We start from the raw sequence: 18,784 nt of genomic DNA, 5'->3' as shown, positions 1-18,784 counted from the left end.
GGGAATCTAATCTTCCTCATAGTATGTTTTGTAATGTGGCGGTATTTAATCAGGCAGATGATGACCCCACTGTCCTCCTGTTTTTCCTCTGCTGGCTTCCCCAGCAATTCTGGGCCTTGGGTGGGTGTAGGATCAGCAATGGCCATCGCCTCACCAGTGCACTGCTGACCAAAGACGAGTGGCTGCCACTGATCGGCTGGCAGTGCTTGGCAGGGTCAGGAGTGGGGTCAGGGGGTTGTTGTCTTTCACCCTCCTAAGGTCCTTGATACTGGGAAAGCCCACTGCTGCCCAACAAGGTGTCTGCCTTGCATTTAATTCAACAGATCTTTCTGAAAAGAGGTGACCACCAGCCCTCCAGCTGGCAGGCAAGATCTCTGTCACCTCACACACTGCCATTCCTGTTGTAGATTCATCCTCAATTATCCATATTTCTAGACTTTCAGCATTCTTTGTTCTTACTGTATCCTGAGATCCATGTACAGTTGTAACATCCTTCTTGAGCATCTGAAAGGTATCCTAGTGTGCATTTCACAAGACTATAGGAACATACGACAAAGGAGCAGGGTTTGACCACAAGGTCAAGTCTGCTCCACCATTCAATATGATCATGATTGATTTTGAACTTCAACTCCATGGCCCCACCATCAACACCTAGTCCTTAGTTCCCTGATCTGTCCACTAATTACTTATTAGAGGCAAAACATTAGAAACTTTCTCCTGTGGATTCTCAGTCATTGGGAGCTGGTTAGCACAGCCTCAGATAAGGATTTGACGATGCTAGTTTTGGACTGGAGTGTACAGAGTTAAAAAATCACACAACACCAGATTATAATCCAACAGGTTTATTTGGAAGCACGAGCTTTCAGAGTGCTGCTTCTTCTTCAGGTGATTGTGGAGATTAAGATTGTGTGTCCTGCGATCTTATAATCCACCACCACCTGATGAAATAGCAGTGCTCTGAAAGCTCGTGTTTCCAAATAAACCTGTTGGACTACAACCTGGTGTTGTGTGATTTTTAACTCAGAGAAGGGTGATTAGATATAACAGAGACAGGGGGGCTAGAGTCAACAGTGGGTGAAAACGTATTTGTTTATCGGGGATAACTGGTAATCAGATCATTGTGTTGAAACAACAATGTACTAATTCATCAGGCCATAACACCAACTGGTATTTTTGGATTTTAATACTTATTGGATTTACATTTAAACTATTAGTCAACAACTGTACTCCTTTAAATGTTGCTCTTACCTTCAGAGTTCCCATTTCTTTTGAACCGTAAATATAGTACCAGAAACGCAAGCGACAGACTCCAACACTTGCTGGGAACGGCTGGGTGGTGGCTATTTTTGCAATGTCACCTTCACGCTGAGCTGCAGAATTAATGTACAGAAACATTCCTCCAATCCCTTCAAAAGAAACAAACAGCATTACGTATTTATTGAATTTCTCAGCATCAGTGGATCTGGCAAGTAACAGTTGGCAAATCACAGAAAGCAAAAATTTATGCTGTTATGTTTACTCACATGCAAGCATTACATAATAACTCGGCTTCCATGTTCATACGGACAGTAAAAAGATATCACTCATATTTCCCTCATAAAAACATTAATCTATACTTGGCATTGTGAGCTCGGGAACTCAGTGAAAAGAATAATTGCCTACTTCACTATGAAAGGCAGGATTTGACATATGAATTCCCACATTAATGAGAATCGTACAGATTAATGAATTTCCCTGTCTTGTGGAACATAAAGCAGGCGTGTTGAGAATGTCAAAGTAAAGTAAGCCACTCTGCTTTCTTTGCAGGATGTCAGAGGAATTTCATTTACACACTTTGAAACAGTTTTTTTGTGCTTAGATTATTTTGTCTGATATCTTGTCTTTTTTCCTAGTTGCCCCCTTCCTCATATAACTCGGGGCATCTGTTGGCTATCATCTTTGTCTTAACCTGTGCCCAACAGCAGATCTGTGTCTCAAAAACTACATTTGAAGCTTGATGATTGTGGTATTTTGATTATCAGTATATCTCAGAGATGCTCCTCCTCCTTTTCTTGTTTTGAAAGGAAACACTGAGAAACTGCAGAGTTGTTTTAGTTAGCATATATGCTTAAAGGATCTTTCTAAAGGACAACTATTTAATGGAACTACAAACAGAAATTGCTGGAGAAACTCACCAGGTCTAGCAACATCAGTGAAGAAGAAACAGAGTTAACCTTTTGAGTCGAGTGACCTTTCTTCAAAACTGATAGCATCTGGGAAAGAATAGTTTTTATCTTGATGATTGGATGCAGGTGGGAGAGGGTGGCGGGAGGCGAATGGGTGGAAAGGAGTGTTAATAGTAAGCCAAAGAAGAATGAAAACTAGATAGGTGTTAAAGGGGACTACAAATAGAGGAAAATCGGGAGGTAATTGTGCTGAAAGTAACCCATGTCATAACAGGACCTGGGGTGTGATGCTGGGTAAAGGACATAGAAGGAGGGGTTCAGGCCCTAACATTTCTGAACTTGATATTGAGTCCAGAAGGCTGCAGGGCCCTTAAGTGGAAAATGATTTGCTCTTCATCAGGTTTGTGATGAACCTCACTGGAGCAATGCAGCAATCCTGAGAAAGAAATGTTGGCCAGAGAACATGGGAAAAAGTGAGGACTGCAGATGCTGGAGATCAGAGCTGAAAATGTGTTGCTGGAAAAGTGCAGCAGGTCTGTTGAAACAGCAAGCAACTGGAAACTCAGGGTCACTTTCATGACCACAACATAGGTTTTCTTCCTCAAAATGGCTACCCAGTCTGTGTTTTCATCTTCCCTTTGTACAGCAGACCACATTCTGAGCAGCTTTATCCTATTTAATAAAACCATCCATCCTAAGGCTTTTTTCTCTCATCATTTGAGAAATCTTAACTGCTTGCAGGAGGATGATTGAAGTTATGAGCTGTCTACTTGGGAATTCTTTCTTCTGAGGTCCGATGAATTTCCTCATGGTGACCCTTGAGAAATACATTGATGGAATTTACAACACTGTAGCAATATGATGGGATAGTTGGTGGCTTATGGTTGGGATAGAAAACTGCCACTAATCTTCTAACCTGTGCTTGTTTAGACGCTTGCAAGTAGTTTGTGATGAACCATATGTAAACCTCAGCAGAAGAGGCTCTTATCTTAAATAATAGGATGTAGTCTATTGCATTTCAATATATCTGATGCATTAACTTTCAGGGCGATTAGCAACTGTACCTTTGTACTATGGCACGCATTTCTCTCTCAGGAATATTGTGCCACATTCCAATCAACACAGACTAGCCCAAACTGCTTGATGCTGCACCAAACATCAGAGATGGCAGAACTTCAGCTTAGATCATAGATTAGCGCTTTCAAAAATGTTCCTTCATACAATTGCTTTAGTCAATGCTTATGTTCCATTTAAGTCTCCTTCCACCCTACTTTATCTCATCCATCACCAAATCCTGTTCCTTTCTCCTTCAAGTGCAGTTTTGGCTTCCTCTTATAGACATCTTTGCCAATTACTCAACTATTGTCTGTCATGCCAAGCTCGTCATTCCAATCACACTCTGAGTAAGGAAATGAAGTTGGTTTCCTGTAACAACAAGTAGTTTACCTCTTCATAGTCAGTCACATCGCCTCTGAGGCTGCTCTTCTGACTCATTAAACTAAATGCTTGATTGTCATGCCCAGTGAGATTCTGATAGCTGAGCACTGGTTGTTGGCTGTGGAGTTAGCTAAACCTGCCATGTTGCATGCCGTAAAAATTGTGACCTAGTACGGCTTGAAGAAAGAAAATCTTACTCTTACCTTGAAACATGAATAAAACGAAGACTGTCTGTAATTACCCATGAAATTATACAAAATGGCCACTTTTATTTCACATCAAAGTGCTCTAAATCCCATCACATGAAGAAGAATGTGCAGTTTGTAATATTTTTAAAGCAGATTCACCTTGCAGTCTGAGACTACCCTCTACTTTTTAAAAACATCTATGATTAAATGAAAATTACTCTACAGGGCATCAGTTCTATTTCTTCCTACATCAACAAGTTCCATGACTCCCAACTGTTCTCTTTGCACTGCAACATCTTGTGCACTGTTAAACTGATATAAAATAAGATAAATTAAACTTAAAATACAATAAAACTGAATGTTAGCCTTTCTGCCCCACCCACTCTGCTTCCAAGCCCACTCCAGGCCTTTGACTTCCAGTAGCCCCAAGTGGTTTTATGTTGCTCATCATTTATAGCAGTACTTCACCAAGTCAATCCATGCTTCTGTTAATAGCAATATTGTAAAGCATGGATAATACAGCAGTTATGGCAACTTGCTCCAGGCCTTTGCAGAGCAACAGCAATGCAGGTGTTGCAAAATGTCTTTAGCAGTTCAAAAGTCTGCTTTGTTTACATGTTGACTTCATGAATACATTAGGGAAAAGAAAGTAAATGGCAGTGTAGGGGTAAAAGGTGAGAGTTAAACAAAGTAGTCATTGAGCCAGAATCAAGCAGGATATTCTTGACCTTGAGAAGTTCTTAGTCATCTCGCAACTTCAAGCAATAGTGATAGAATTGAAAACATTGTAGCTGTTTTCAGGAAGATGGCAGTTCTGTGTATAAAGTTGTATCTGTCAAATGGAACTCTTTCCTGCTCATGAGGCTATTGGAGTGAAAATAGTGGTTGCATGCATAGCACAAATAGCACAAAGGAAACTTGCTGTATGGAAAGAAATGCAAGTAAAGCGTATTTATATCATGCCACTTTGGTTTGGGTGGTGACATTCTCTTATTTAAGCTTTGCTAAATACCATGGCACACAATCCAGGCTGGGACACCAGCTTGGTACTGAGAAAAGTCTGTGTGGTTGAAGCTGTCAACTTTCAAACCAGGATTGCGTCTATCTGCACAAGGCGAAATAAAATAGTCTCTGGACCTATTGTGTTATGTATCACCAGTTCTCTTCACGCCTTTGCAGAAGCAATGATCAAAGAAGCCTTTACAGACACAGAATCTATTGTTAAGATTGGGAATGAACAATAACATTAGATCGAATTACAGATGACAAAGCACTTGCAGCAAACATAGAAGAAGGGTTGCAGACTCTAGTAAACAACTTAAGTATTGTTGATAAAAAGATTCATTGTGTGAAAGTTTTTCATCTTGCACTCTTCCGGCCAGATCCCAACAATACAAATTCAAGGGGTAAGCAAATATTTATGCTACAAGAAGAAGAGACCAACTTGTTAAGGAGCTTTGAAATGTGGGTTTGGAGAAGAATAGAAAAGACAGAATGAATAGAAAAAAGTAAGCAATAATGAAATGCTAGGGACATTAAATAAAGAACAAAAAATACTGAATGTAACTAGGAAAAGGCAGAGAGATGGGCTGGAAACATTTTAAGAGGAAACAGATTAGTAACATCAGAAAAACATTAGAAAATTGAGTGAGGGATTCAAGAAAACAATTTGAAAGACGAGGGAAGACAATATTATTACTGGATGGATTGAAAATTAGAAGAGATTATTGGAAAACGTAAATACTGATACAATTCAAGATTACAAGCAGAGTACACATGATGTTAGGGCAAAAACAAGGACTGCAGATGCTGGAAATTAGAGTCTAGATTAGAGTGGTGCTGAAAAAGCACAGCAGGTCAGGCAGCATCCGAGGAGCAGGAAGGTCGATGTTTCGGGCAAAAGCCCTTAATCAGGAATAGATTCTAATCCTGACGAAGGGCTTTTGTCCGAAACATCAATTTTCCTGCTCCTCAGATGCTGCCTGACCTGCTGTGCTTTTCCAGTACCACCCTAGTCTGACCTCAGTGGTGGGAAAGATGCTGGAGTCTATTATAAAGGATGAGATGACGGCACATCTGGATAGTAATAACAGGATAGGACAGAGTCAGCATGGATTTATGAAGGGGAAATCGTGCTTGACTAATCTTCTGGAGTTTTTTGAGGATGTAACTCTGAAGATGGACGAGGGAGATCCAGTAGATGTAGTGTACCTGGACTTTCAGAAAACCTTTGATAAAGTTCCACATAGGAGGTTAGTGAGTAAACTCAGGGCACATGGTATTGGGGGCAAAGTACTAGATTGGATTGAAAATTGGTTGGCTGATAGGAAACAAAGGGTAGTGATAAACAGCTCCATTTTGGAATGGCAGGCAGTGACCAGTGGGGTACCGCAAGGATCCGTGCTGGGACCGCAGTTTTTTACAATATATGTTAATGATATAGAAGATGGTATCAGCAATAACATTAGCAAATTTGCTGATGATACAAAGCTGGGTGGCAGGGTGAAATGTGATGAGGATGTTTGGAGATTACAGGGTGACCTGGACAAGTTAGGTGAGTGGGCAGATGCATGGCAGATGCAGTTTAATGTGGATAAATGTATGGTTATCCACGTTGGTGGCAAGTACAGGAAGGCAGATTACTACCTCAATGGAATTAATTTAGGTAAAGGGGCAGTACAGAGAGATCTGGGTGTTCTTGTACACCAGTCAATGAAGGCAAGCATGCAGGTACAGCAGGTAGTGAAGAAGGCTAATAGCATGCTGGCCTTCATAACAAGAGGGATTGAGTATAGAAGCAAAGACGTGCTTCTGCAGCTGTACAGGGCCCTGGTGAGACCACACCTGGAGTACTGTGTGCAGTTCTGGTCACCAGATTTGAGGAAAGACATTCTGGCTATTGAGGGAGTGCAGCGTAGGTTCACAAGGTCAATTCCTGGAATGGAGGGATTAGCTTACACTGAAAGACTGAAGTGACTGGGCTTGTATACCCTTGAGTTTAGAAGACTGAGAGGGGATATGATTGAGACATATAAAATTATGAAAGGATTGGACACTCTGGCAGCAGGAAACATGTTTCCGCTGATGGGTGAGTGCCGAACCAGAGGACACAGCTTAAAAATATGGGGTAGACCATTTAGGACAGAGATGAGGAGAAACTTCTTCACCCAAAGAGTGGTGGCTGTGTGGAATGCTCTGCCCCAGAGGGCAGTGGAGGCCCAATCTCTGGATTCATTTAAGAAAGAGTTGGATAGAGCTCTCAAAGATAGTGGAATCAAGGGTTATGGAGATAAGGCAGGAAACGGATACTGATTAGGAATGATCAGCCATGGTCATATTGAATGGCAGTGCAGGCTCGAAGGGCAGAATGGCCTACTCCTGCACCTATTGTCTATTGTCTATTGCCTATTGTCTAATCTACACATGATGACAGTCCCATGAAGGGGAGCAAGGAATTTTCCATGAGAAAATCTCATCCTTTGGACAATACCAGGTGAAGCAGACATTATGCTGCTTATGGGACTTCCTCTAAACAAGCTAGTTGCCATCTTTGCCTACGTAACAACAATGGTTATACTTTAAAATAAGCTGGCTTGTGGAAAGCAGTTTTGGACATCCTACATCGTAAAAAGTGCTGTAAAATGCAAATTATGTCTCTCTGTCAACTGTTTTATATAGCAATGCTCTTACAATTCTTGAACATATATCCCATTCTGAAAATTTCCATACACATAAACATTGAAGAGTCTTAATAACAGGTAACGGCAAGGTTTTGTTTAGGTTTGATTCAGAGATGGCATAACTTAATGCCTGCTTCCCTAGGAAAGCACAAGCAGAGAAGATAAATATTGTTCTGTGCTGAGTAAATTTCACCTTCACCTGTCAACGCTGGTAATTAGCTATGGACTGGAAGGATAGCCTGATTGATTTTTAATTGCACTTCACTTTCAGCTCTGCGCAGATCCTCTTTTTTTCTGGATTAGGGAAATGGGCAAGTAGTTAACTGAAGAGCTAGATTTTAATTATAACTGCAACATCTTAAATTGTGGTTACTAAAGAAGCTAGGTAGAATATGGGCAGAATCTCACTGGGATCTGAATGATCTGATGGAACAATAGAAACATAACGTTGGTGCAGACTCAGTGGAGCGAAGGGCCTTTGGTGCATTGTACGACTCTATAGCAGTAAATGTGCTGATGTAGGAGACAGTCACAGAGCAGAAGAAAGACAAGTAGCTACTCACATAAAGAAGTTAATGAAGTAGAATAACCTGTGAAAGAAGAAATGCCTAAGGTATTCCTGGGGCATACCGAGGACTCAGATGACTCAGACTGAGCTTTTTGGCAAGAAGTTATTTATATCAATGGACATTTCAATAATTTATGCTTAATGGATGTATGACTATCTTCCCATGCCACTTTTGAAGTACAGTGTACAGTTGTGGTCGTCCTGCTAATAGGAAGGATATTATTAAGTTGGAAAGGGTGCAGAAAAGATTTACAAGGATGTTATTGGGACTGGAGGTTTGAGTTATAAGGAGAGGTTGGACAGCCTGGGACCTGTTCCCTGGGGTGTAGGAAGTTGAGGAGTGACCTTATAGAGGTTTATAAAGTCATGAAGGGCATAGAAAAGGTGAATAGCAAAGGTCTTTTGGCTAGAGTAAGGGAGTTCAACACTAGAGAAGGTGAGAGAAGATTAAAAAGGGACTTGAGAGGCAACTATTTTCACACAGGGAGTGGTTCCTATATGGAAAGAACCGTCAGATGAAGTGGTAGATGCAGATACAGTTGTATTATTTAAAAGACATTTCGATCAGGATATGAATAGGAAAAGTTTGGAGAGATTTGGGCCAATACAGGTAAGTGGGACTAATTTTGTTGGGAAACCTGGTAAGCATGGACAAGAAGGACCAAAGGGTCTGTTTCTGTGCCGTATGACTCTATGACTCTACTGTTGCCTGATATATCTTCTCCATTCACTCTGACCCATCCCAAACCCTTCCTTCACTCACCCTGCATGCCGTCTGTGCTGATGATTTCCTTGCACTGCACTGAAAGCTGTGCCACCTACCTTCATTTCCCATTACACCTTTCCCTCTCTTATTCTAGGAGCATTCCGGCAGACTCTGAGTGTGTGTGCGTGAAGTATTACTAATCAGTTCTAGGTAAGGAAAATAAACCCCAAATGCTTGGACATTGATTTAGTTTCATTTTAAGCTGAAGTTAACTTAAAATTATGCATGTTTTGAAGCTCACTTAAAACTAGTGAATGGAACCAAATAACTTATTTTCTCAGAGCTAAAACAACGACTAGCATTTATGTCACATATTTAATGTGATAAAATGTCCCAAGCTGCATCACAGTGGCATATAAAGCATAATATGACAACAAAGCATATGATGTATTATTAGGACAGATGACCAACACTGGTCCCGGAGATAGGTTTTAAGCAATATTTGGAGGGAGGAACATGAGGTAGGGAGATGGATATGTTCAGCAAAGAATTCTCAGAGTTGAGTACTTGGGCAGTTGAATGCTCAACCACCAATGGTGTAGCGTTTAAAATGAACAAAATCCAAATAGGTGGAATTAAGCAAGTACAGAAAACTGGGAGGATTGGAAGTTCTGTGGATATTACAAAGATGGGTGGTGTTGATGCCAAAGAGGGATTTGAAAGCAAGGAGAAGAATGCTAAAATCAAGGCAATGTTGGTAAGTCACTGAGCTGGGGAGATGGCTAAATGGCATTAAGTCCAGATATGAATCAGACATTTTTGAATGGCCTCAAATTTATAGAGGAGAGAATGTGAGACACCAATTAGGAATGTTTTGAATAATCGAGACTGGAGGTTACAAAGGCATTGACAAGGGTTTCAGAAGCAGATGAACTGAGGCAATGGCAGGGTTTGGAGTCAGAAATAGGTGGTCACAGAAAGAGTGCAGATTACAAACCGCAATTTGCTTTGAGAAGATACTGCATGATTGATTAGAGCATATGTGCTTACCTGGTGTATGATCACTTCCTGGACCAGTCCCTGCAGTGCTGCTTTTGCTAGCTATTGTCCAGTCAAAATCATCATCAGTCCTCTGCATTAAGCTACATTCAGTGAGCAAAGACCTTGAAGTTGTACTATCAAAACTGCAGCTTCCTGGAATATTAACAAACTGTGCTGAAAGAGCAAAAACAAAGGTATATTTTAATAAATCATATTGAGGAATTGACACCAAACCATTTATTTGTGCACATGAAGGCAACACCCTGGCTGCCAACTTACTGTTTAATGTTTTCATTGTAAATTTCTTTGGGAGGGTACTTCTAATTGGCGACAGTGACCTCAGCAGAGAATTGGCAGAAGACCCAGATGCAGGCGCAAATCTATTTTCGGGTTTCTGCCAATCTCCCTCAGAAACTACAATGACTAATTCGGAGATTCCCAAGCAGGTTCTTGGCCTCCATTATGAAACCGTGAAGTTGATAACTACCTCCTGTAAAATGAAGAATTGAAGCTAGCCAGATCATCCACTTTGGACAAGCATAGACAAGACAAAGTAAAGCAAAGCAAGAATCCGCCAACTCCTGTTGCTCACACCACTCTTTAGAATAGAGTGGTCATTTTATGAAAAACAATTCAAATAACATCAAAGTATTTTACCAGGTGATGGGGTATGAGAGAATTTGGCAGCATTCAAGTAAGCAGTTAGGATCAGAAATGCCAAGAACTAATGGCCTTGGCAGCATTGCTCACTTCCCATGAACAAGAAAAGAGACAAATTCTGAAGTTAAAAATGTATACTCATTAGAAAATATAAAACATAGGATAATGATTAGCATTGAAACATAAATTGAATATTATTTATTATTTTTATTAAGAACTTTTGTGTGGGTCATTTGCATTGGAGACACAAGAGAAGTTGAGAACATATATTAGTACAGTCTCATTTACCTACTATCTGTAGCTCACTACTATATAAACTCTAATGAGTATATAATTACTTTGGACTGGGACAGCTTATTGCCACCACAGACAATGAAGCAAAATAATTCAAGAGACAGTGATTGTAAACTAATGGTACTTTATACGTGCGTGATCATGCATTCAATTTTTCAATATGTATACTCTCAGATGAACCAAGTCAAATCACTGCATCTATTGGGTAGACATTTCTTGATCCTCGAACAGATGATTTGGATGCAGGGAGGTCAAGGTAATACTAAAGAGCTGCATCTGACGTGTGAATGACTTAGAGTCATAAAGGCTGTGACGAAGCTTTAACAAAGTTATGTTGTCCTTGGTCTTTTTTTCAAAGCAGTTGACACTGAGTCATAGAGTCATAGAGATGTGCATCATGGAAACAGACCCTTTGGTCCAACCCGTCCATGCCGACCCAGATATCCCAACCCAATCTAGTCCCACCTGCCAGCACCCAGCCCATATTCCTCCAACCCCTTCCTATTCATATACCCAGCCAAACGCCTTTTAAATGTTGCAATTGTACCAACCTCCACCACTTCCTCTGGCAGCTCATCCCATACACACACCATGTTCTGTGTGAAAAAGTTTCCCCTTAGGTCTCTTTTATATCTTTCCCCTCTCACCCAAACCTATGTTACGGACTCTAGTTATGGACTCCCCGATCCTAGGGAAAAGACTTTGTCTATTTATCCTATTCTTGCCCCTCATAATTTTGTAAACCTCTATAAGGTCACCCCTCAGCCCCTGACGCTCCAGGGAAAACAGTCCTAGCCTATTCAACCTCTCCCTATTGCTCAAATCCTTCAATCCTGGCAACATCCTTGTAAATCTTCTCTGAAGCCTTTCAAGTTTCACAACATCTTTCCAATAGGAAGGAGACCAGAATTGCATGCAATATTCCAACAATGGCCTAACCAACATCCTGTACAGCCACAACATCACCTCTCAACTCCTGTACTCAATATTCTGACCAATAAGGAAAAGCATACCAAACACCTTCTTCACTATCCTATCTACCTGCGATTCAACTTTCAAGGAGCTATGAACCTGCATTGCAAGGATCTTTGTTCAGCAACATTCCGTTGGATCTTACCATTAAGTGCATAAATCCTGCTAAGATTTGCTTTCTCAAAATGCAGTGCCTCACAGTTATCTGAATTAAACTCCATCTGCCACTTCTCAGCCCATTGGCCCATCTGGTCAAGATCCTGTTGTAATCTGTGGTAACCTTCTTCGCTGTCCACTACATCTCCAATTTTGGTGTCATCTGCTTCTGGGGTGTCTAATTTAGAGGGTTTTCAGGCCAATTTGATTATAACTAACAGATACTGCCTCAGGGAAAGGGCTTTCAAGTTTAAAACAAAACACTTGTACAATGAAAGGGGAGTGGCCAGTTCTCCCAGCTCAGCTTTTCTCTGGTCTCGTCAGTCTGGCTGTTGAGAGAAAGCAGTCAGTTAGTTTTTTTGAGACAGCTGGTCAAAAAAACAGCTACATAGAAGAAGGTGTTCCATGCTGAATCTCTCTTCCATCTCTCTCTCTCTGACATCTCCTGTTAGAACCATTCTTTCCGTTTTTTCCCGGGGGTATTTGAAGGGAATTGTAGCAAGTAGTTGGAACAGCATCATTAAGTTGGGATAATCTGTTGGGTTTTTGGATAGGTTAAATTAGTTTATATTTTGTTCTCTTTTGTTTGTGTTTCATTCAGTAATCTTGCAAAAAAAAAATCTGTTTTTTGTCAAACTAAGTGGTTGGGCCAGCTGCATCACACCTGGAATATCTACTTTGCTTAAAACAACCAGCAAAGTTAGGGTCCGGGCTACCTTCTGGAAATATTTTGAGGGGGTCCGCCTGGTCCATAACAAGGCATACAGCATAGATAAGGCCCTTCAGCCCATTGAGTCTGTGCTCATTTATTTACACTAATCCCACTTATCAGCACTTAGCCCAACACTTGAAATGTGTTCACCCAAGTGAAGGTTATGAGCTTTCCTGTCTCCACTGCCTTGTCAGACAGTGCATTCCAGATTCCCACCACTGTTTTTTTTCCCTCAAATAACCTATAATTCTCCGGCCCTTTACCATAACATTTTGCCCTATGACTAAAGAGCATATCTGCTTTCCATCTATCCGACGTGCCTCATAACCTTGCGCACCTCAATCAGGTCACCCCCATGGCCTATTCTGCTCGAAAGAAAATAACCAGAGCCTACCTTTAATCATTGTAATGAGGTCAGCCAGCTGGACCTCTTAGAATATGAGTCCCCTGATTGCCCTGGCTGACAGATAAAAACAGGGGTGCCAGAGATTCTGACACTCTGGGTACTGACTCCGATGAGGCTGTGCCAGAGTCAAGAACTTTTCACATGTAAATAAAGGGTGACTTGGTTTTGAGACACTGGCCCTGTGGAGTTATTTCAGTGACTCACAACAATCATCTTTGAATTGGGATAAGCATTTTTTGCATCATCCCATTATTTGAAAAGCTTGATTTGTTCGACACTGTCATCAAAGACTGGGTGCCAATATGTGGAAAGAATGTGTTATTTTTCCAAGCAAACAGATGAAAGCAATGGGTGGTTCTCCTGACAGCTTGTGGAGCTGCATCTTTTTCTGTTATTAGGAGCCTTACATACCCTCAAGCATCAGATACTGAAACTTTTCAAAAGCTGATGGAAAGGAATATCATGACCTGAAGCCTCCTTTAATGCAATGATGCTTCCATTTATACTGAGAAATTTGACAACCAGGGGAATCTGTGTCAGGAGTTTTGAATATGTTAAGACGACGGGCAAAGACATGTGACTTTGGTTTATCTTTCAATGAAATGCTTAGTATGTGGCATTAAAGATGCAATGATGCAAAAGTATCTATTAGCTGAAGCCCAAGTCGACTTCAAACAGGCACAACAACTGGCTTTATCATTGGAAAATGCAGCAAGTAGAGCACTTGAGTTGCAGGGCATTCCGATGGAAGTAGACAACCTCACCAACTGAACTTGGAGGACACCATCTGAGTGCAGACAATTGAATAGCCTCATTCAGGACATACCTTGATTGGAGGGACTATAGGTTGGCCCACCGGAAAACCCAAAAATAAAGCCAAGCCTTAGCCAATGGTTAAAATGTTCTTCAGGATCTAGGCTGGCAAGACATTGTAGAGATACTGCCATGGATTTGAGAAGTCTAAAGTCTCAATAAATCTACATTGAATAAGAGAACTCTTAAGCCAGGAGAGTGCACATCCTGGATTGTCCACCTACATCTGGGTTATGGAGGTAGAGATGTTGGACTGTGTGGACAAAGTCAGAGTCACATGACACATGGTTATAATCCAACAGGTATATTTGAAATCACAAGCTTTTGAAACTCTGCTCCTTCGTCAGGTGACTGGTATTGAAAGGTAATATCTTCCCATATGGCATCAGGTAGTACCCGCTCATAGGTGGGCCAATGGAGAGGCCCAATAGTGTATGCATCCAGAACTTTGGCTAATGCAGCACGTAAATGTGCCTAGACAGAGAGAGAAGGATTGGTGGTCACATTTGAAGTCAGGATATTCCACCAATTGTTTCATAAACAAAACTTTATGATAATAACACAAATTCCTGCTAGATGTGCTTAAGAGGACAGAGTAATGCTGCCCTTAGCTTTAGGCTGAATTCTAAGTACAAGTTAGAACACTGTCTGGGAAGCCAAGTAGCAAATATGGATACATTGAGCCACTTCCCACTGGCAAATATTCCACAGCTGGCACCACCACTGGAACAGTCTGTAATGATTTTACATTTTCTGGACTCACTTCCAGTCAAAGCAACCAAAATCAGACTTTGGATGCAGCAAGATCTGGTCCAGTCAAAAACTGAAGTATTTGGTGGTGATGGGGGAAAACAAAAGGCCTGTCATTACCAGAACTTAAATATTTTTGGAACCAGAGAGACCAGCTCACAGTAGAGGGCCAGCATATTATTATAGGAAACAAGAGAGATTATCCTGACCAAAGGTCACTGCCAGATATTAGTTGAATTCCACCAAGATCATCCAGATGTCTCCAAAATGAAAATGCTGAGAGGTTATGTCTGGTGGCCACACTTAGATGCAGTCAAAGCTGTATTGGTGGGGCCAGTCCTCAGAGTGCCAACCAGGACAAATTACAACATCCCAAATACATGGAAAAGGCTGGGTAAACCTGGAACTCGGTTACATGTTGACTATGCATGACCTTTCATGGGCTCAATACTCTTAGTCATTTCTGAAGCCCACTCAAAGTGGTTGGACATGCAAAGAATCAATTTGTTAAACATGGGGACAATGACAGAAGAACTGCATCCATCTTTTCCAATACACAGACTCCCAGAAGTGTTGGTGACAGGCCATTGCTTACCAGCAGGGAATTTGAGTATTTCCGAAAGTTGAATGACACTCAGCATATATATGGACAGCTTCATATCATTTTTCATCCGGTGGTCTAGCAGTAAGCCCAGTCCAAACTTTGAAGGTAGGATTGAGGAAATAGCCTACAGCCTCTTTAGATACCAAGCTATGCTGGTTCCTGTATGATTATAGGATGACCCCACATGCAACTACAGGGATAGCAGTAGCAGAGTTGCTCATGGGGAGAAGACTCCGTACCAGGTTAAATCTGACCTTCCCCAACATCCTTACATCAGGATTGCTGATGCCAGACCCAAGACTCCGCCAAACAAGAGAGACAAGGAGGGATGATGTTTGGTGTAAGAACCATGGGAATAGCCCTGCATGGATAAGAGGCATGGTCAATGCAAGGTGAGGACCAGTGATGGATGAGGGTTGGGAGGGTGCAACAGTCCTGAACAAGCATGTGGACCATATGAAAGCCACAAACTCGCAAATGGTACAGGAGCATAATGTGCCTTGCTCCTCTGGAACAGTTGGAAAGGCTGCTGGTCTTCTGGGTTCATCCTCTCCACCAAGCATTGACGAGACTTCTGAATCGAAGACAGGCACGATGGTTGCAGCTGCATCAACATCTTTGTCCTCAGAAGAAGAGAGTGAATTTTTACTGATGCTCTCCTGGTGCAAGGGGTGAGCTGCCTTGTATTACACACTGCCTGTATTAGATACTGAGTCAGAGGAAGCTGATCCAGTGCTAAAACGCTCCAGGAGGCTGGCCAAGAAATGGATTGGCCTCTGTCCTCGGACTCAGGGGACGATGCAGTGACTGCAACAAGGGAAGCCAGCTGGACCTCATAGAATATGAATTTCCTGATTGGACCAGATGAACAGGCCCAATCAGGGAGTCCCAGCTGACAGATAAAAAGGGGAATGTCAGAGATGCTGACACTCTAACAAGGCAATGCCAGAGTCAAGGACTTTTCATGTGTAAATAAAGAGTGAGTTGGTGACAGGATACTAACCTCTGTGGAGTTATTTCATTATTCAGTCTGTTTTTTTAAAACTAAAATGCTCTCAACAAGGCAACATTGTGGTAAATGTCTTTTGTACCTTCTTCAGTGCAATCATGCCCTTCCTATTGAGACTTGAAGAGAAATGAACACAGTACTCCAGCCGTGGCATAAAGAAATATCTGCACACTTCCAACATAACCTCCCTGCTCTTATAATCAATGCCAAGACTGATAAAGGCGAGTGCTCCTATGCCTTCTTATTCATCTGTCTTGCCACCTTCCGATGTTTTTGAATAAGCATCTCAAAATCCCTCTGTTTCCTGAGTTTCCTAGTTACCTGCCATCATGCCTTGACTTGTTACTTCTTCCAAAGAGCATTCCCGCATGCCTTTCAGGGTTAAAATCCAACTGCCACTGATCTGTCCGTCTGACCAACCCAACTATATCACTGTGTAATCTAAAACCTTTTTCCTGACTATAGACTACCCGGCCAATCTTCAGGTCTTCCCTAACCTTACTTATCATCCTTTCCACATTCTCATCTATAATATTTATATATCATGAACAAGAAGGGACCTAGCACTGATTTCTCTTGTATTCCTTTGGATACCAACCTCTGCTCAACAGCTTTCTCCCACCACCCTCTGACTCCTACCATAAGCCCATTTGGATCCACCTTGTGAAATTGGATCACATGTGTTTTTTGCCTTCCTTATCAGTCTCTCATGTGTGTCCTTGTCAAAGGTTTTGGTAAAATCCATAAAACTACATCATCTACACACTCAATCACGTCCCCGAAAAAATAAGTAAAATTCGTTAGGCATGACCTCCCTCTGACAAAGCCATGCTGACTATTCCTGATTAAATCTTGCCTCTCTGAGTGGCAATTAATTCGCTCCTTCAGGATTTTTGCCAATAGTTTCCTTACCACTGATGTGTGATTCACTGATCTTTAATTCCCCTGTTTATCTCTACTACCCTTCATAAAATGTGAAACCACATCAGCTATTCTTCAGTCTATTGCCACTTCCTCTGTGGCTACAGAGGATTTAAAAATTTGGGTCAAAACCCCTTTAATTTCTTTCCTCACCTCTGCATCAGCCTGAGTACAACTTGTCTGGACCTGGAGATTTGTCCACTGCCAAAACCTCCAATATTTTCTCACTTCCTATATCAAACTGCTCAAAAACCTCACAGTTCTTCTCATCAAATTTTGTACTTACATGCTCTTTCTCCCAAGTGAGGACAGCAGTGAAGTACACATTTAACATTCCCCTGAAATTTTCTGCCTCTATACACAAATTATTCCCTTGGTGCCTAAACACCTCTATTCTTTTTTTTGTTATCCTCTTTCACTTAATATTCTTATGAAATATCTTGGGATTCTCTCTAATTTTACCCAACCATGTTATTTCAGGCCCCTTTTTTGCTCTTCTTAATTGCTTTCTTGAAGTATAGGGTACAAATAAAATCAAAGCTAAAAGCAAAGTCCATTCTAAAGCCTCAGCCATTCCCAACAGTTGTCATAAACATGGATACGCCACCAGCAAGAGAGAATCTCTATAACTTGCCATTTGATCCTTTCCTTTATTTTGTAGTCCTACAAGGAATAGTTTCCATTAAGGTACTCATACATTCAAACAGACTGCTTCTCACTCAGATACGAGAAGATAAATCATTGCAACAGTCAATCATTATACCCTTTTGCTTCAAGGCTGTAACTAGGCAGAGGAATATATTAAATTACGTCATATATCTGATAAAATCAAAAAGGAACATATTTTTAATAGAATCAGGGAAAATTCTCCTTTTTAACATTATAAGAGCAGGAGAAGTGGTTTCATCAAAAGTAGAAGCTGCTACCAATAATATCTGAAGATGTAATTGATTCTAATGTATGAAAATTGAAACTGACTCTATAGATTTTTCACATCAGTGTCATATACACACGTTCAAATGTCGAGTCAATGGAGCAGATAAGGTTGAAAAATTGTCTGAAAATCAAAATTGAAAATATATATCACTAATGAAAATGTCACATGTAGCGACAATTTATTGTTTAGATTTCTTCTCCTCATAACGTGGCTAGTTTACTTAGGAGATTTTTGATACTACAGCTTTGAATTCATATGAGAGAAGAACAGAAAAACTTATTGAAGGGCAAACTGGGAGCAAATCATTCATCTGTGACTAAAAATAATTTATATCCGCGTATCATGTTTTTTTTGCTTGACTAACTTGGTTATGTCGAAAATGTTGAATAAATGAATTGTTAAAGTAAACCTGCTTACAGCAGTCAAATTCATCTGATCCATCTTCACAATCTGGTTTGTAGTCACAGACTAGTTCAGACTCAACACACTTGGCATTTTGACAGCTGTAATCGGTTGCAGCCACACAGAAGCCTGGTAAACTCCAATCTGAAATAATGCAAATAAGCGAAGTTAAAGCAGCATTTATGAGGTTTGCTAATAAATCCTTAGTATACTTACCAAAAAGGGTTTAATTTTAAGGATTTTTTTAATATTAGTACTTCATGGGAGGTGGCTGTCACTAGTGATCATTTATTCCCATCTCTAATTCCCTGGAGAAGGTGATGGTGAGCGGCCTTCTTTAAATACTGCATTGTAAGGCTTTTG

At 40.9% G+C, this 18,784-nt stretch overlaps 1 protein-coding gene across 1 annotated transcript in view; it reads right to left on the bottom strand.

Moving 5' to 3' along the window:
• malrd1 (MAM and LDL receptor class A domain containing 1) overlaps nucleotides 1–18,784 on the bottom strand; it is a 348,342-nt gene that overhangs the window by 103,797 nt on the left and 225,761 nt on the right. The window contains exons 25-27 of the mRNA XM_060825709.1: nucleotides 18,437–18,565; nucleotides 9,795–9,959; nucleotides 1,249–1,406 (exon numbers count right to left, since the gene is read on the bottom strand). Coding sequence (XP_060681692.1) covers nucleotides 1,249–1,406; nucleotides 9,795–9,959; nucleotides 18,437–18,565 — 452 coding nt within the window. The remainder of the gene's footprint in view (nucleotides 1–1,248; nucleotides 1,407–9,794; nucleotides 9,960–18,436; nucleotides 18,566–18,784) is intronic.

Source organism: Hemiscyllium ocellatum, chromosome 5 (genome assembly GCF_020745735.1).
Source record: "Hemiscyllium ocellatum isolate sHemOce1 chromosome 5, sHemOce1.pat.X.cur, whole genome shotgun sequence".
Lineage (NCBI taxonomy): Eukaryota > Metazoa > Chordata > Chondrichthyes > Orectolobiformes > Hemiscylliidae > Hemiscyllium > Hemiscyllium ocellatum.
Note: the sequence above shows the minus strand (reverse complement) of the source record. Positions and strands in the feature narration are given on the sequence as shown.